The sequence below is a fragment of the Fistularia commersonii genome, chromosome 21 (genome assembly GCF_037954325.1).
Source record: "Fistularia commersonii isolate RoL2024-O1a breed Wild chromosome 21, RoL_Fcom_v1.0, whole genome shotgun sequence".
Lineage (NCBI taxonomy): Eukaryota > Metazoa > Chordata > Actinopteri > Syngnathiformes > Fistulariidae > Fistularia > Fistularia commersonii.
Window position 1 is genome coordinate 935637 of NC_141304.1, and position 16864 is coordinate 952500.

Here is a 16864-nt window from a genome sequence, read left to right on the forward strand (position 1 = left end):
TGTCAAACAACTCCGCTGCTTGTCGACCCTACGCGACTAACATTTAAAATACGACAAATAAAAAATCGACTTCAAAAGTATTCCGTGTGACTGCATATATCGTCGATATGTTGCCAATTGTTATCGCGGGCTTTAATATAAATTACAAATAATTTGAAAAAAATGATAAGGCATTATCTAGGACAGCTATTCCTCGATTTTGGGGTCCTTTTTGTGCGGCTGCGCAAAGCGAACCTCCACCTCCTCCGGCAGAACCAAACACACCAACTGTTTCCGAGTCGATGTGTTTTGCGGTTTCTCTGCGGGACACAGACATGCGGCTCTGAAAACGCCGTGTTTTGTCCCGAAACGAAGCAGCGAGGAGGTAAAGATCGCTAACAAGTGAATGCATGAAACACCCCCCCTCCTCCCCAGTGCACCATGCAACAAGGTACAAACACTTCTCGAACATGGATGCAAGGCAATCACGTTTTAGTGGGTTGTTTTTTCTTTCTTTCTTTCTCTGTCTAGATTGCACTCACTTGTGAGTCTGCAGGCTTGTCAGATCATGCACAGTAACTGCAGACAGTCAGCTGCTCCCAAGGCCAGAACACAGAGCATCACGCCTGCAGGTGACTGCAAAATACCCAGAAAGGTCTTATACAAAGTGGGCTACAACTGGAACAAAGGTGGAAGACTCAAGGAGTTGAGGATAAGGTGAATATTGCACTATAAGCGTCTGCTTGCTTTGGATTCCGTCATTGCATCCATGTGCTGACTTGTCACGCCGTCTCAGGCATTTGGCGAGGAAGTTCCTGTCCATATGGATACGAAACTGCTTCGGGCGAATTCTCCCCCACGCAGCCAGGTAACCGTTTTGTTTTGCACCGTGAAGTCGCGGGAAGCGGTTCTACTCGAGTTGTTTGTCTGCAGGAGCCACTATAACCTCGTGGTCCTGCGGAAGACCTTCGAAGGATGGAAAGAGGAGTGGTGGACGTCCAGGAGGGAGTGGAGTCTCACGCTGCGTGCGATGTGTCACTACAGGTCGGCGTCCGTGACCCCCCTCCTGCTGTCGCGTTGAGAAAAAACTAACATTCATCTCTGCAACCCAGGTATCACCTGTGCTATTTGACCATCCGGCACTGGCGGATGTTCATGTCTCTGCAGAGGGATGAGAGGAGCAAAGTCCAAAGAGCTCAATCCTTGGGTAGATTCTCACCTCCTGCTTTTAACCGACATCTTCTCTTCTCGGACGTGACGGCTCTGTTTTACCTTCCAGCCGACAAGAAGCGGATGTGTCGCGTTTGGGCCGGCTGGTTGGTTTTCATGGAGTTGAAGAAGGTGAAAAACAGGAACGGTGAATCGGCCCTGGCGCAGAAGCGGCTGGCCGTCGTGCGGTGAGATCGCCGCCCGTCTGCGCTCGCGACGCTTCGTTCTTCGGCGCTCAACACCCGCTTCTCAACTGCCAGGTCGGCGTGGAGTTTGTGGCAGTCACGGCTGGGGAAGCGGCGGTGTGTCCGTGTCCTGGAGGTCTGGGCCGTGAAGAACTGGACTCTGCATCTCAAGAGAAGGGTACTAATGTGGTCAGGAGCACACACCACATCTCAGAGGAGATGCTCTTCATATTTAGCATTTTAATGCAGCGGTCGGCAACCTTTTTTTTGTACCAGGCGCCGCTTTTATGCGTGAAAATGTTTCTGCGGACCAGTTAGAGGCGCAGGGGAACAGAGAAGTTAAAGGTGGAGGTGGGACTCCGGCAGGGATCTGCTCTGAGCACCTTCTTGTGACCGATGAGGTTAGAGCAGAATCTCCACAGATCATGATGTTTGCAGATGACATTGTGATCTGTCGTGAGAGCAGGGACCAGGTAGAGGAACATCTGGAGAGGTGGAGGTATGCTCTGGAAAGGAGAGGAATGAAGACAGAATATATGTGTGTGTGTGAGTGAGTGGAACGCTCAGGCTACAGGGAGTGGAGATCGAGAAGGTGGAGGATTTTAGGTGCTTGGGCTCAATTGTCCAGAGAGTGTCGAGAAGACGGGAAGAAACGGGTTCAAACAGGTTGGAATGGGTGGAGAAAAGTGACAGGGGTACGAAGAGATAGAAGACTATCAGCCAGAACAGAAGGAAAAGGTGGAGGAGACAGGGGTGAGATGGTCTACAAACAATGACCAAAAGACAGGAGGCAGAGCTGGAGATCGCAGTGATGGAGATGCTGAGGTTTCAGGATGGATAGGAAGATTATGGACCTCGTGAGAGAGGATATGAAGTGAGTTGGTGTGAGAGAGGAGGATCCAGAGAATAGAGTTAGATGGAGAAGGTGGATTCGCTGTGGAGACCCCTGCAGGGAAAAGCCCAAAGGAAAAGGAGAATTTGTCACTAGGGGGGCAGGACATGTATGACCGAGTTAACATGAATGCCTGAGATGGTTTGGACATGAGCACTCCTCTGTTCATATCCAAACCATGGTGAAGATCTGGGGAGAAAGTTGCTGAAGGTGGAGCTGCCAGGCAGGAGGTCTAAATGAAGACCAAAGAGAAGATGTATGGACATCGTGAGAGAGGATATGAAGTTAGTTGGTGTTAGAGAGGAGGATCCAGAGAATAGGGTTACATGGAGAAGGTGGATTCGCTGTGGAGATCCTGAAGGGAAAAGCCCAACAGAAAAGAAGATGTCAGTTCACAGTATTTCATCAGAATCCAACCATTACTCTTGTCTACAGGCGGTCCTCCCTGAACGATGGGGTTTCGTCGTGAAGCCAAACACCGTTTGTACCGTACAGGATTTGCATACATATCGGCCTTTTATACTGTGCTATTTTACCTTTTTTACTTTCATGTTTATATGTGCACAAATATAGTCCAACTCTAAGCACGTACAATACATACCCACTCACAACTCCGCGTTTATTTTAATATTATCGTCACCCCCTGTATTTGGCACTTACAATATTGCTGTATTTTCCAGACTATTGGGCGCTCCTGAATATAAGCCGCAGCGGCCAAAAAGTATCGAAATAAATCTAACCTTTAATTAAATCCATACCAGTAGCATCCGCAAATAGGTACTGGAAATGTTTTTTTCCAAAACTGTGTTGCAAGTAGCAAACAAGGTACTCTTGTAGCGCCAATCAAATGTACAGTCTCGTTGATGGTCGGCATGTGGAGTTAGTTGTGACGCCGTTGGAGAGGCAATCTTAACGTGATCAGAGGTCAAATCCAGTTTTATTGAAAAGTCGCCTGGCCGGAGTGAGTTCTTGACATTCGGGAGGTTTCCAGTCGGCTCATGGATCCGTTCAGGCTTTGCCAACATCTCCGCCGCCAAAGCCTGACCGCCCTTCTCCATCTTGTTTTTTCAAAACATCTCCCGAAGGCTTGGCTTCGATGGAAGGAGACGCACGCCGCCGCTCGTTCCCAGAGGAAAGAGGAATCCAAGGCCTGGCTGGGCTTCATCATCAGACGCAAGAGGACATCCTGGTGTCGGTGGAGGAGTTACGTCTCCTGTCGAAGAACCAAGAAGAAGTCAGGAGGTGAGCCGGCGTCCACGCCGAATCCCCACCCGGGGTGGACTCGATGCTAAGCTTCGTTGCTATCTGTCCTCCCAGCCGCGGCGGAGCGTGCCCGTCGCCTCCACCTGATGGCGGCCTGCTGGAGGTTATGGAGCGGCGCGCTGCGGCGCCGGCGGTGCGAGGCGGGTCGGTTGCAAGCCGCCGGGCATTTGGCCGTAGGCAACCGTCAGCGTAGAGCCCTGCGGCACTGGAAGACCTGTATCCTTTCCGTGAGTCCGAGTTTCTTCCCTGCGAGTGCATGGCGCTTCCACGCCGCGTCGCTTCCTCAGCTCACCGGCAGATGTGGCGTTGCGCCGGGAAGCGGCCGACAGACGCCTGGCGGCCGGTCGGCACCGCAGTCTACATCTACAGGTGAGACCCGGGCCGGCGGAGGGGGACGGGACTGGGGATCTGACCTCAGGATGCTCGTGTCTCTGCAGCGCCTTGGACTGCGGGGGCTCCGCCTGAACCTGCTCCGGAACAAAGTGCACCGGCTCAACGCCGACGCCGCCGACCGACATTTCCACCGGAGCGTAAGTAGCCCCGATCCCTTCTGGAAGCGACTCGCACCCCCGTCACTGCACCGGCCTCCTCAGACTAGAGGGTGTGAAGGGGTGAAAGTGTAGGATGATCAAGCAGGTAGTGAAGGCCATTGCACAGAATGTGAAGGCTTCACATAAGCAGTGAAGGCGTCACGTGAACCGTGAGGCCATCACGCAGGCTGTGAGGCCATCATGCAGGCCATCACGCAGGCTGTGAAGGCATCGCGTAAACCAGGGGTCGGCGACCCGCGGCGCTAACATCTTTACACTGCGGCTCCGAGCGGCTTGGGAAAATAAATTATAAATATTTAATTGAAGTGTATTTCATTTGTGTTAATTCCTTTTTTTAACTTTTAGTTCTAAGTATCTTGAAATATTAAATAAAATTATATTTATTATTTTTCGCCGCTCAAAATAACGTCACACTGGCGGAAGCCGGTATACCCGCCAGCCGGTAAAGTCCCGATTTGCAGAAGTTCAGCAGCAGAAGTCCCATAAACCAGGTAAAATAAATATTTATGAAGATATTTTGCAAATATTTATTTTTTTATTGTTTACTGACACAGTGATTTTTTTTCACAATTTTATTTTTAAAATTCAGGTCAAGGCTCCGCTACACGCTCTGAAAGCCCAAAGCTCAAAATGAGTTCATTACATAAATAAAATTTAATTTTCTCTGTGATACTTTGTGAATTTCAGAAGCAACACACTTGTTTATACAAAGTGTAAAGGTAATAAAAAGCAATATATACAGTGGTACCTTTATTTTAGACGTCAAAAAGTAATTGCGGCTCCCGGTGTTTTCTTTTCCGAGGAAACCGGGTCCAAATGGCTCTTTGGGTGTTAAGATGTAGACCATGAGGCCTTCACGCGAACCGTGAGGCCATCACTCATCTGAGTGAAGGCCTCACGTTTCGCGTGAAGGCATCACGTAGGCCGTGAGGCCATCATGCAGATCATGAATGCATCATGTAGACAGTTAAGGCATCACGCAGATCGTGAAGGTGTCCTTCACCCCATGAAGGCATCATAAAGACCTTGAAGGCATGGATGGTGCGTGGAAAGCTAGTTTGTTTGCTACGCGCTGTTTGTTAGCGTGGGTCTGGTTAAATTTGGCTAACGGTAGCATGTTAGCTCAACCGGGCGACGGCCTCCTGGTGTCGGGAAGGTAGCCTCGGTAGGTGCAGGGAGAGTGCAGCTGGAGACGTGAAGAAACCCGCTCGGGAACGATCTGGAAGCCACCCGTGCACAACGGAGGCCGCCGAGCGACGCCGCGTAACTCTGACTCCGACGTTTCCCCAGATGTTGGAGCGGCACTGGAAGCTGTGGCAGGAGCGTCTGGAGGAGGCCGAGGACCTGGGCTTCCAGCAGCTGACCGGAGTCCTGCTGACGGACCACGGGTGAGCGCACCCTCCCGGGCTTGTCCAGGTTTGCGTCCGTAGTCCGTCATTTGAACGCCTTGTTTTCTCTGGACAGCACGTTCTTGCTGAGACGCTACTTCCACATCTGGAGGAAGAAGGGGAGGGAGCAGAGAGACGACCAGGTGCCGCCTCGCCGTGATTTAACCGCCAGCCGAACCGAACGCCGACCCCACGTTGTCCCTTCCGTGCCGCAGGAGTCGGAGCGCCGCGCCGACCGCTGCTTCGCCCGCCGCCTCGTGCCGCGTCACCTCCGCGCCTGGGGGGCGTTGGCCCTGCGGAGGAAGCTCCGGAGGGAGCGGCGAATCAGGGCCGACGCCTACGACCGGTGAGGGGACCCCGCCGTCGGACCCACCGGAGATCTCTCCGGAAGGCGCCGCTGATTTTGTCGACTGTGTCGCCAGGCGGCGGCGGTGCAACCGGGCGTTCTACGCCTGGTGGCGGCGGGCGGAGAGGAACAAGGAGGCCGGGGCATCGCAGCAGAAGGTAAGATGAACGTCTCCTCCGGCTTCATCCTCCTGGTCCTGTTGTTTTTTTTACTTCTCCCGCAACCTTTTTGTCCCTTAATAATCCCATAATGATCCCTCACCTCACGGAAACCAGTTAAAATAGGTTTTCCACACCGTGAAGGCATCATTTCGAGCAGGGGCGTCAAACGTACGGCCCGCGGGCCGATACCGGCCCGCCAGGAGGTCCAATCCAGCCCTCGGAATAAATTTCCAATTTGAAATAATGCATAAAAATCATGCACTACTTTATTAAAATAAGTTGTCTGCTAGCGGTGCACTGTTTCAGTTGGTGTTAGCAACACGGCACAACACTGTGACTCACAACTTCCAGCAGAAGGCAGCAATGTGCTCTGGAAACAGCATTTTGTCTGATTGTTAAAAATGTACCTGCCTTCCTGTTGGCCCCGACACCCTCATCTGCAAGATGTTGTTGTCAAAAAAAGAGAAAATTGGACGGGTTTTCCAAGAGAAAGTCTTGTTTGTTGGTTGAGGTTAATAGACATGTATGTTTCGGTGTGGATGCAGCAAGTTTGGGTGCCACGATGGGACTCGCTGTGGAGAAAAATACAAGAAAATGCAAGTTTGATACCCATGATTTAGACCCTGAAGGCATCATCCACACCTTGAAGGTGTCATACAGACCCTGAAGGTATCATCCACACCTTGAAGGTGTCATACAGTCCCTGAAGGCATCATTCAGAAGGTGTGCACAAGTGAACCAGGTCAGACAGAGTGATCAGGATGGTGGTCCTTCAGATGCCAGCCCCAGGAGAACCACCCATAGCTTGTGTTGGTGTGCTCCAGAGATGGAAGACGATGGAGAGAACCCAGGCAGGAGAAGATCTAGAGAACATGCAGAAAGAACCCAGGTGGGAGAACATTTAGAGGAGAACATGAAGACTCCACAAAGAGGGAGCGCGATCAACATTGAGGATCAGAACCCAGAACCTTCCTCCTCTGAGGTGAAGTGCTGACTCCTGGTGCCACCTGAGATCTAGCGCAGACATGGACCATCAGGTCTCCAGAGGTTCTCCATCTGGTGGTCCACAGAGGCTGGTGGGAGCGTGGGGGGGGGTTCTGGGCAACGACCACTAAGACGGACGACTTTGCCGCCAGGCGGTTCTTCACCACGACCAGCGACGGGTCCTGAGAGCCTGGACCAGGTGGCGGCGTGGGATGGAGCTGCTGATGGAGGAGCAGGAGAAGCGGCGGGCGGCGGACCGCCTGCACGTGCACACGCTTCTCCGCAAGGCCGTGACGCAGTGGAGGGACGCCGCCTCCCGGCTGACGGACAGGTGGGGAGGCTCGGCGGCCGCCGGTCCGGCTTCCACCCGCCGGCGTCTTCACGCCTTTGCGTTCCCCTTCAGGAGGACCAGGGAGGAGCTGGCCCGTCGTCATGGCGACCGGCGCCGGACAAGATGGGCGATGGAAAAGTGGAAGAAGGTGAGCTCAGTCTTGCGGGAGTCGTTGATGGTCTGGAACCAGAAAGGTGTTTGGAGAAACAGCAGGACGGGGAAGAATCTCAGATCCCGCTGAAGCTTCTTAATGATCTTCTAAAGCGTTTAAAAACAGAACAGAAATATAAAGATAGTGAAGTCAGTTTGTTTTGAAATCCAAATCCAGGAATGTTAGCATGCATGAATAGGATTCTACCTTCAATTAGCATTACAACTATCAATATTTAGCCACTGGCAGTTCTTCTTGCTAATGTTAGCCAGTGTTAATTGGATTCTACCTGTCAGTTAGCATTGCTGCTATCTATATTTAGCCCCTGGCAGTTCTTCCAGCTAACGTTAGCATGCATGAATAGGATCTTACCTGTCATTTAGCATTACCGCTATCAATATTTAGCCAGCAGCAGTTCTTCCGGCTAATGTTAGCATGTATGAATAGGATTCTACCTGTCAGTTAGCATTGCCGCTATCCATATTTAGTCCCTGGCAGTTCTTCTAGCTCATATTAGCATGCTTGAATAGGATCTTACCTGTCACTTAGCATTACTGCGATCAATATTTCGCAGGTGGAACTTCTTCTTGCTAATGTTAGCCTGTGTTAATTGGATTCTACCTGTCAGTTAGCATTGCTGCTATCCATATTTAGCCCCTGGCAGTTCTTCGAGCTAACGTTAGCATGCAAGAATAGGATTCTACCCTCAATTAGCATTACAACTATCAATATTAAGCCACTGGCAGTTCTTCTTGCTAATGTTAGCATGTATGAAATGGATTCTACCTGTCAGTTAGCATTGGCGCTATCCATATTCAGCCCCTGGCAGTTCTTCCAGCTAATGTTAGCATGCGTGAATAGGATTCTACTGTCAGTTAGCATTACCACATCAGTTTTTTTTACACAAGTTGACCGCAGTTGAGCTGGAGATGGAAGAGAGAGCAGGCGCCAAACATCCCCGGTGACCCCGAGCCACGGGGCGTCTCTTCTTTGTTTCCTCAGTTTGTTCAGAGCCGCAGAGTTAAGGGAACCAGACTGGAACAGATGCGGCGCCACCACGAGGCTTCGCTCACCAGACGGGCCTTCGCCGCCTGGAAGGTATTGCTTTCCCCTCGCGCTCTTAGCCGCCGGTCACCGCGGTCCTGACGTCGAGTTACCGCGTTCTCCAGGAACACCACCTGCAGAAGCGCCACCTCTCCGATCACGCCGACGACCTCTACCGACAGCGAGCGCGGCACCTCCTCGGGTACGGAGACGCCCGTCGGGTCGCTGGTTCGAACCCTCGGTCGACTCAGTCTGGACTCGTCTTCCCTTCTGCAGGGAGGTTTTGTCCGCCTGGAAGAAGAACTCCGCCCTGCTAGCGGAGGCACGCCTGCGCGAGCAACAAGCCCAGCGCCATCACCAGCACCGCCTGCAGCTTCAGGTGCCACCGACGTCATCACATTCATCTGTTCCAGAACTTTCCCTCCTGGACACGCGGGATTTCCAACTCCAGGTGCTGACGGCGTGGAGGGCGGAGACGACTCTTGCGCAGCTCGGCAGGGTAGGGAAGGACGGCGGGAACCCGACGGTATCCGAGCGCCACCAGCTGCTGCTGTGGGCTTTCAGGTTGTGGCGCGCGCGCAGCGGTGCGGCGCGCGACGAACGCAGGAACCAGGACAGAGCCAGGAGGCACCACATGCTCAAGCTGCTCTCCAAGGCGTTGGTCGCCCGCGGCGGGAACCACGGCGACCCCTTCGGACACGAGGTCAGCCTCTTTCCCACCCGCAGACGCAGAGACGACCGGTGAGGCTTCTGAACATGTGTTTGTTGACAGGTGACGGAGAAGCAGGCGGACCTGCTGCTGAGGCTAAAGACCTACCGGACCTTCTTCGATGAGTGGACGCTAAAGGTTGCTTCGAGTGCCCGTTTGTCCGAATCCACCCAAAGCCGCCCGATAGGGGTGCTCGGGTCTGATCCGGAAGTGGCGGTTGTATTTATTGTTTACTTCCTGTTCCGCAGTTGCGGCGCCGGCGCAGGGCGTCGGAGCAGTCGGTGCGCGCCCTCTGGCACTGGGCCTTCGCCCTGCAGGCTAAGGTAAGGCTCCGCCCGCCCCCCTTGTGCAGCGATAAGCCGCTCCATTGATGTAGCGTGCGGTTGTGTTGCCGTGGCGACCTGTTCCAGGTGTTTCTGGCGTGGAGGCGCTGGGTTACGGAGCGGCGGAGCGCGGCGCGCGAGGTGGAAGCCGACGCAACCGAATCCCTGACCTTCCGCGGGCCCGGTTCCGAGAGGGTTCCAGAAGAGTTGGTCGCCCCGGAGCCCACGCTCAGGAGCATGTAAGCCCGGGACGGGGGTCCGGATCGGTGCAGGTTCTGGTTTTAACCCCCCTTCTGGTCTCTTCAAGGCTCTCCTTCCGTTCGCCCCGCCGTCTGCCGCGGCGCCTGGACGAGGCTCCGCCCCCCGGAAGCAGCAGGTACCAGGCCTTCCCGCCGCGGTCCGGTCCGAACCCGGGCTGGAAACCACCTCCCGCCTCCTCGGCTTCCACGGCTGCGTCCTTAGAAACCCTCAGGCGAGGAACCGCCGCGCACGTCACATGGTAACCATGGTTACCATGGTTACCACGGTTACCGCAGTGTTCCATGGGTGGTTTGAGGCGTCTCCAAGTAACGGGCAGCTCTTTTCAGGGTATCTGGGGTGTCTTTTAAAGTATTTTGGGAGATTTTAGAATATTCCGGGTGTGTTTAGAGTATTTTGGTTGTTTTTGAGTACTTTGGGTGTATTTAGATGTATTTTGGGTGTTTTTACAGAGTGTCAAGAGTACTTTAGGTGCATTTAGAGTATTTTTGATTTCGGTGTATGAAGAATATTTGGGGTGTTTTTGAGTATTTGAGGTGCATTCAGAAGTCTTTTGGGTGTTTTTGCATATTTTGGATGTATTTAGAGTATTTTAGGTGTATTTAGAGTATTTTAGGTGTATTTAGAGTATTTTGGATGTTTTTGAGTATGTCAGGTGTATTTAGAGTTTTTAGGTGTATTTAGAGTTTTTAGGTGTATATAGAGTATTTTGGCTGCTTTTGAGTATTTTAGGTGTATTTAGAAGTATTTTATGTGTATTTCAAGTATTTTAGGTATATTTAGAGTATTTTGAATGTTTTGGAGTATTTTCGATGTATGAAGAATATTTGGGGTGTTTTTGAGTATTTGAGGTGCATTTAGAAGTATTTTGGGTTATTTTGCATAGTTTGGGTGTATTTAGAGTATTTTAACTGTATTTAGAGTATTTTGGATGTTTTTGAATATTCTAGGTGTATTTAGAAGTATTTTAGGTGTATTTGGAGTTTCTAGGCGTATATAGAGTATTTTGCATGTTTTTGAGTATTTTTTGGTGTATTTAGAATATTGGAGGTGTTTTTGTGTATTTTAGGTGCATTAAGAGTATTTTGGATGTTTTTGAGTATTTCAGATGTATTTAAAATATTTTGGAGTACTTGAGGTGCATTTAAAGTATTTTGGATGTTTTTGAGTATTTTTTGGTGTATTTAGAATATTTGGGGTGTTTGTGAGTATTTTAGGTGTATTTAGAAGTATTTTGGATGTTTTTGAGTATTTTCAGTGTTTTTAGAGTATTTTAGGTGTATGAAGAATATTTTGTTTCTACTGGCTCCCCCTCTATGGTGGTGTGGACGTCCGGAGGACCGGATGCAGTTTGGACGTTGTTCCCCGGAACCTTCTGGCATCTGTTGGCGTGGAAGCTGATGATCCACTGAATGAGCCGGTGGTTGAGGTGGAAACGTTGCAGGGTTGTAAGAGGAGGGACAGTGAATATATTGGTTGCCGAAAGGAAAAGGAGAATTCGTCACAGGGGTGCAGGACATGTATGACCGAGACAAAGTGATGACTGAGATGGTTTGGACATGAACACAGTTCTGTTCAAATCCAAACCATGGTGAAGATCTGGGTAGAAGGTTGCTGAAGGTGGAGCTGCCAGGCAGGAGGTCTAGAGGAAGACCAAAGAGAAGATGTATGGACGTAGTAAGAGAGGATATGAAACTAGTTGGTGTGAGAGAGGAGGATACAGATAATAGGGTTAGATGGAGAAGGTGGATTCGCTGTGGAGACTCCTGAAGGGAAAACCCATAGGAAAAGAAGAAGACAGTGATGGAACGCCCCTCGAGATGGGCATGGTGTGTTCAGGTACAGCGCTGAAAATACGTCTGATCCTTTCTGCAGCGCCCCAAGGCTCTCTGGCCTGCACCCTGCCTGGCTCCAGGAGGTGCGGCGCAGCCCCCGACCTGCTGTGGTTCCCATGGCGTTGCCCTCTGGACTCGACCCGAACCCCCGCCGTGCATCCCAGAACCAGGACCTCCTCCTGCCCCCCGCCGCCTTCATGATCAACCGGGTAGGGACCTGATCCCTGCGCCGACAGGCATTGTGTGGCCGTCCCGACTTACGTCCTGCTTTGTCCTGTTTCCAGTCTAGGGACGGTGGTGTCGGAGATACCGGGCCGGACCCGTACTCCACGCTGATGACGGAGGTGCGGCGCATTCGTGACGACATGGTCCAGTTCCACGAAGACAGGAAGCAGCTCAAGTGCGTCGGGTCAGGGGGTGGCGTGGGAGGGGGCTTTCCAGGGGTACCTTGGTTCTCATCTGTGTGCTGGGGGGGGCAGGACGTGGCGGATGATCCAGGAGGTGTATGAAGGTTGGCTGCGGATCAACACGGACCAGGACGGCCCGGAGAAAACCTCCGTCTACCAGAACCTGAAGGAGGTAGGAGGAAATACTCATGACATCATTTCTGGACTATTGGGCGCACCTGATTATAAGCCGCAGGGGTTAAAAGTAACTAAATAAATCGACGTGTACATTCACAGGCCGCACTTGTTTATAAGCCGTTTTGTCAATGTTTTGGCGATGCGAAGCTCGTTAGGCCCAAAAGGAATCTATAAATTAGCCACATGGTTAAAAAAAAAGTCCGGAAATGAAGGTACTTTAGTTTAGAGTATGGGGTGGAGTACCGAAGTATCTGAAGGTTCTGCCCTTCTGGTCCGCAGCTGGAGCAGAAGATCCGCAGCCTGGCGGCTGACCTAGAGTCCCGAAGACCCGGCGTCCTGCAGCAGGAGCAGAGGATCACGAATTTGAAGGCCGCCCTGCAGGCCCATCATCCTGCAGCTGCAAAGAGTCCTGGTCCAGGACTCTACCCCGTAAACCCTGTTTGGAAGGACGTTTGGGTCCCGGCGGCACCACCGGAGCCGCCGCCTCCTCTTCATCGGACTTGAAAAACCAAGCAGCTGGCCTTCGGGGGGTTCGGGGGGAGGGGGTGTCCCTGTTACAGATGTTGCTAAATCTTTCCATGTGTGCGAAAAGCTGATGACGTCCGGCGGGGCCGCTCTTGCACAAGAGTGGATTGTTAGGGGAAAGTCGCTGTTGTCCGAAAGCTCCGCGGCAGACTCGGGTTCTCCGTCCCCCCGCCATGCAGGGCCTCTGCCTGGTAGCCCTGTTCCTGCTCCCGCTAGCCTCCGTCAGCGGTGAGTCCGGTTGCGGCCCGTTCGCTTACACCTGGTTATTCTGTCAGAACTTATGTTTGTATCACGGCGTGACATTTTCTAATAAACTCCCGGCACCTCTGTCGGCATGTGCTTCTGTTCCCGCGCGACGACCACGCGACCGATCCGGTTTCCCGCCGCAGCCAAGAAGGTCCGCTGGTGCACGGTGTCCGAGCCCGAGCAGAGGAAGTGCGCCGAGCTGGCCAAGGCACTGGTGGCCGCGCTGCCGCCGGCCGCGGTGGCCGCCTTCGCCAGGCTCTCGTGCATCCTGGCGTCCGGCACGAGCGACTGCATCAACAGGATCCGGGTGAGCACCTCCTACAGGACCGCAGGGTCCCGGTGTGAAGGTTCCAGATGTCCGTCAGAGAAGAACCCTGATCCCTGAAGATCCCTGAACCGTGGTTACAACCTTCTTTGTGGAGTCTCCATGTTCTCTCCATGTCTGCATGAGAGTCCTCAGGGTTCTCACGCTTGCAAGAGGTTCATTGGAGACATTAAATTGTCCGAGCGCATGAATGACGACTAAGAGTCCCCTGGCCTGCAGCGGTGGATGTTCCTTGAAGGAAAACTACCTGAGTAAGACCCCAAAAGCCGCCTCGACTTCTTCCCCGCAGGCAAACCGCGCAGACGTCGTCACCCTGGACGCCGGGGAGGTCTACACCGCGGTCAAGCAGTTCGGCCTGGTCGCCGTAGCCAAGGAGATCTACGGAGATGGTGGGTCTTCCGGCGCACTCCCTCTGCTCGGGCTCGCCGCCTGGGCTGATGGCGCATGTGTCCGCAGGGGGTTGCGTCCTGTCCGTGGCCGTGGTGAAGGACGGCGGCGTGAAGGACGTGCGGACTCTGCGGGGCCTCCGGAGCTGCCACAGCGGGTTGCGGTGGACGGCCGGCTGGAGCCTCCCTCTCGGCTTCCTGCTGGCCCGCAACCACCTGAGCTGGTCCAAGGAGCAACCGCTGGCGCAGGGTGACGACATCCGATCGGCGCGCAGCTGGGATCGAACCCAAGGCCGCCACGTCGCGACTGACGTTTTTGTCCCCCCACCAGACGTCAGCGCTTTCTTCAACGCCAGCTGCGCCCCTGGCTCCGCCGCCATGGCGCCGCCGCTGTGCGCGCTGTGCCGCGGCCAGCGTTCCTACGTCCGCCACCGGAACTTCCACTGCGAAACCTCCCACTCCGAGCCCTTCTACGGCAGCCAGGGGGCGCTCAGGTGCCCCAGCTGCCTCCTGCAAAACGTGCCACAAAAATAAAATGGAATTAACCCGACAAGCTCGTGTTTTTTTATTTTTTTTGGAACAGGTGCCTCCAGGAAGGAGCCGGTGACGTGGCCTTTGTGGATCACCTGGCGCTGGAGGGACTTCCAGGTCCTCTCACTTAGCGATCTGGTCACGTGGTTGTACTGATGATTGCTGATAACTGAACCGATATTCTACGGTCCAGATTCGGAGAAGGACGGCCTCAAGTTGTTGTGCACGGACGGGACGCGCGCCCCCCTAGGCCAGTACCGCTCCTGCAACCTGGGCCGCGGACCGGGCGCTGGCGTGGTCACCAGGTTCAACTTCCGCAAGTTTGCCCGCAAGTTCCTGGTGACGGCGCAGGTAAGACCCGCCGCCCCCGTCATCGGCCGGACGCCCACGTCAATGCCGAGTCCGCAGTCCGGTTTTGGTAGGTGCTGTTTGGACCTCGAGGACGGGAGAGGCACCGCTTCCAGCTCTTCAACTCCACCTCCTTCGGGGAGGCGGACCTGCTCTTCCGAGACGCCGCGGATAAACTGTCGGTCCTGGCGGACGACGTGGACGTCAGCCAGGTGCTGGGCCTGGACTACGTAGCGCTCCTCAAGGGTCTTGGCCACGAAGGTGCTCCGCGGTTGCCGGTGGGACAACATCGCTGCACCAGTAGTGATCAGTTGGCCCTAACGGGAAGTCCTGTCCACGCAGGAAGCTCCCTGGAGGACAGTGTGGTGCGCTGGTGCTGCATCAGCCACGCCGAGCAGAAGAAGTGCGAGCGTTGGGCCCTCAGCATCAAGTCGGACCCGCTGGTGTGCGTGAGGGCGACGTCCATGCGTGACTGCGTGGAGAAGATCAAGGTGAGTCCCGTCCAAAGGCTTCATACTTTAAGAAATTTCCTCCTCGTTAGTTCACGCAGCACCTTGTGATTGGCTGCAGAGGGACGAGGTGGACGCCGTCTCTCTGGACGCAACTCACTCCTTCATTGCCGGGAAATGCGGCCTGGTTCCCGTGGTTACAGAGTACTACGGTAATTATCCACGAGTGCACCCTTGACTGGTAGGTGTCCACGGCCCCTACTAGCGTCCACATGTACGAAACCACTGAAGTGGAAGCAGGGACACTTTCTTCTCCAGTTGATCCAGCATGTCTGGGTGAATCCCGAGGTGTTCCCTGGTCAGCCAAGAGACAGAGTCCCTCGAGTGTCTCCTGGGTCTTTCCCGGGTCCTCCTTCTGCTGGGACATGTCCAGAACACCTCATCAGGGAGGCATACTCACCACATGCCTAACCACCTTCATCCAGCTTCTCTTGATGCAGAGGAGCAGCAGCTCTACTCTGAGCCCCTCCCAGATTGCTGAGGTTTCCCCCCATCACAAAGGGAGAGCCAGGACAGCTTGTGGAGGAAACTCGTTTCAGTTGCTTGTATCCATGATTCCTTCCGTTGAGAGTAAATTGAGAGCTTCTACTTGTTCTCAGCTTTTTCTTCTTCCCCAATGCAGAGTGTACATCACTGCTGATGTGACATCGATTCACCGGTCGTTCTCCTGCTTCTTTGTCCCCCAACTTGTGAACAAGACCCCTCGATACTTGAACTTCTCCACTGGATCTGATCCCTGAACCAGAGAGAGCACTCCACCTTTTGCCAACTGAGGACCGCGGCCTTGGATTTTGCGATCCTGACTTTCATCCTGTCCGCTTCGTCTGTGAGCTGCTCCCATGAGAGTTGGAGATCACAGTTGGATGAAGGCTAGGGACCACTTGGTCTGCAAAAAGCAGAGACCGAATCCTTGAGCTACCGAACCAGATCCCCTCATTGCCCCGGCTACACCTAGAAACCTGTTAAGACCCCCCCTCCCAGGACTCCGTGAGGGACAAGGTCGAATGCTTCCTCCAAGTCTACCAGACAAGTGTAGACTGATTGGGCAAACTCCACTGCACCCTCCAGTGCCTTGTGGAGGATGAAGAGGTGGTCCACTGTCACCTCCAAAGAGTTCTGGGGTTACTACCTTGACTAACTGCCTTAGCTCTGGTCTGCCACCCCAACAAAGGAGCCACGGAACATGGCTCACTCGGACTCAGTGTCCCCCCACCTCCCCTGGGACATGGTAAAGTATGCCCACACCTGCTTGGCACCTGTCACTGGGGGCAACTTCAGAGTACAAAAAAGTCCAGCCCCTCTTAAGGGAAACCGGTTTTGGAGCCCTCCCCCGGAACAGAGGTGACATTCCAAGTCCCTCCTATGGGTGGTGAGCCGATGGGAAGGTGGACCCGTGGTGTCTTTTCAGGCTCCGGGGGTCCTGGCCCAGCCACCAGGCGCTCACCACTGACCCCTTCCCCTGGTCCTAGCTCCAGAACGGGGCAAGGGAAAACCAACTCCATTGCTGTTTTTCCCTGTTGGGTGTCTTTGGTTGACCCTACCAGGGGCAAAAGCCGCCAACAACTGAGTTCCCAGGATCATCAGGACATGCAAACCTCACCACAGCTATAAAAGGTGGCTCGAGGAGGAGAAAGCATTTTTATAGATGTGTGAGTTCAGAAACTTTCCTCCTCGATGGTCAGGGTTTATCTCCTCTTGACATCTTCCCTCCAGGGAGTAAATGTAAGCTGGCTGAAGGATCCACTCACCTGGAGACAGACGGTAACCAAACGAAACAAACACCTTTCACAACTGCGATCAA

General features: G+C 53.5%; 2 protein-coding genes across 4 annotated transcripts in view; both read left to right on the top strand.

Moving 5' to 3' along the window:
• Positions 1-245: 245 nt before the first annotated feature.
• Positions 246-12701, top strand: sfi1 (SFI1 centrin binding protein). Of its 3 annotated transcripts, none has more exons than XM_086168891.1 (29): positions 246-364; positions 511-696; positions 776-847; positions 913-1023; positions 1092-1186; positions 1259-1376; positions 1449-1551; positions 3351-3507; positions 3583-3744; positions 3827-3897; positions 3966-4058; positions 5370-5467; positions 5544-5610; positions 5683-5813; positions 5890-5971; positions 7111-7289; positions 7362-7437; positions 8443-8538; positions 8610-8686; positions 8761-8863; positions 8936-9187; positions 9257-9331; positions 9442-9516; positions 9604-9755; positions 9824-9988; positions 11650-11818; positions 11894-12009; positions 12089-12188; positions 12473-12701. In XM_086168891.1, the coding sequence occupies exons 2-29, from the start codon at positions 548-550 to the stop codon at positions 12695-12697; spliced, it is 3369 nt and encodes a 1122-aa protein (XP_086025017.1). In that variant the 5' UTR covers positions 246-364; positions 511-547; the 3' UTR covers positions 12698-12701. The 3 variants fall into 3 exon arrangements, with proteins under 3 accessions (XP_086025017.1, XP_086025019.1, XP_086025018.1); XM_086168893.1 differs by having other exon boundaries at positions 9824-9892; XM_086168892.1 differs by lacking the exon at positions 246-364 and having other exon boundaries at positions 490-696.
• A 102-nt stretch (positions 12702-12803) lies between these two features.
• Positions 12804-16864, top strand: part of sxph (saxiphilin) — a 6133-nt gene continuing 2072 nt past the window's right edge. The window contains exons 1-11 of the mRNA XM_086168894.1: positions 12804-12946; positions 13108-13271; positions 13579-13678; positions 13746-13925; positions 14007-14169; positions 14259-14323; positions 14400-14557; positions 14629-14815; positions 14897-15045; positions 15125-15215; positions 16777-16824. Of these exons, the coding sequence (XP_086025020.1) occupies positions 12892-12946; positions 13108-13271; positions 13579-13678; positions 13746-13925; positions 14007-14169; positions 14259-14323; positions 14400-14557; positions 14629-14815; positions 14897-15045; positions 15125-15215; positions 16777-16824 (1360 nt within the window). The 5' untranslated portion in view covers positions 12804-12891. The remainder of the gene's footprint in view (positions 12947-13107; positions 13272-13578; positions 13679-13745; positions 13926-14006; positions 14170-14258; positions 14324-14399; positions 14558-14628; positions 14816-14896; positions 15046-15124; positions 15216-16776; positions 16825-16864) is intronic.

Coding starts and splice junctions, on each gene's coding strand:
- sfi1 (XM_086168891.1), top strand. CDS start 548: ATGCACAGTAACTGCAGACAGTCAGCTGCTCCCAAGGCCAGAACACAG. Junction 8,864..8,935: donor AGCACCGCCTGCAGCTTCAG/GTGCCACCGACG, acceptor TTCCAACTCCAG/GTGCTGACGGCGTGGAGGGC. Junction 9,332..9,441: donor TCGATGAGTGGACGCTAAAG/GTTGCTTCGAGT, acceptor CCTGTTCCGCAG/TTGCGGCGCCGGCGCAGGGC.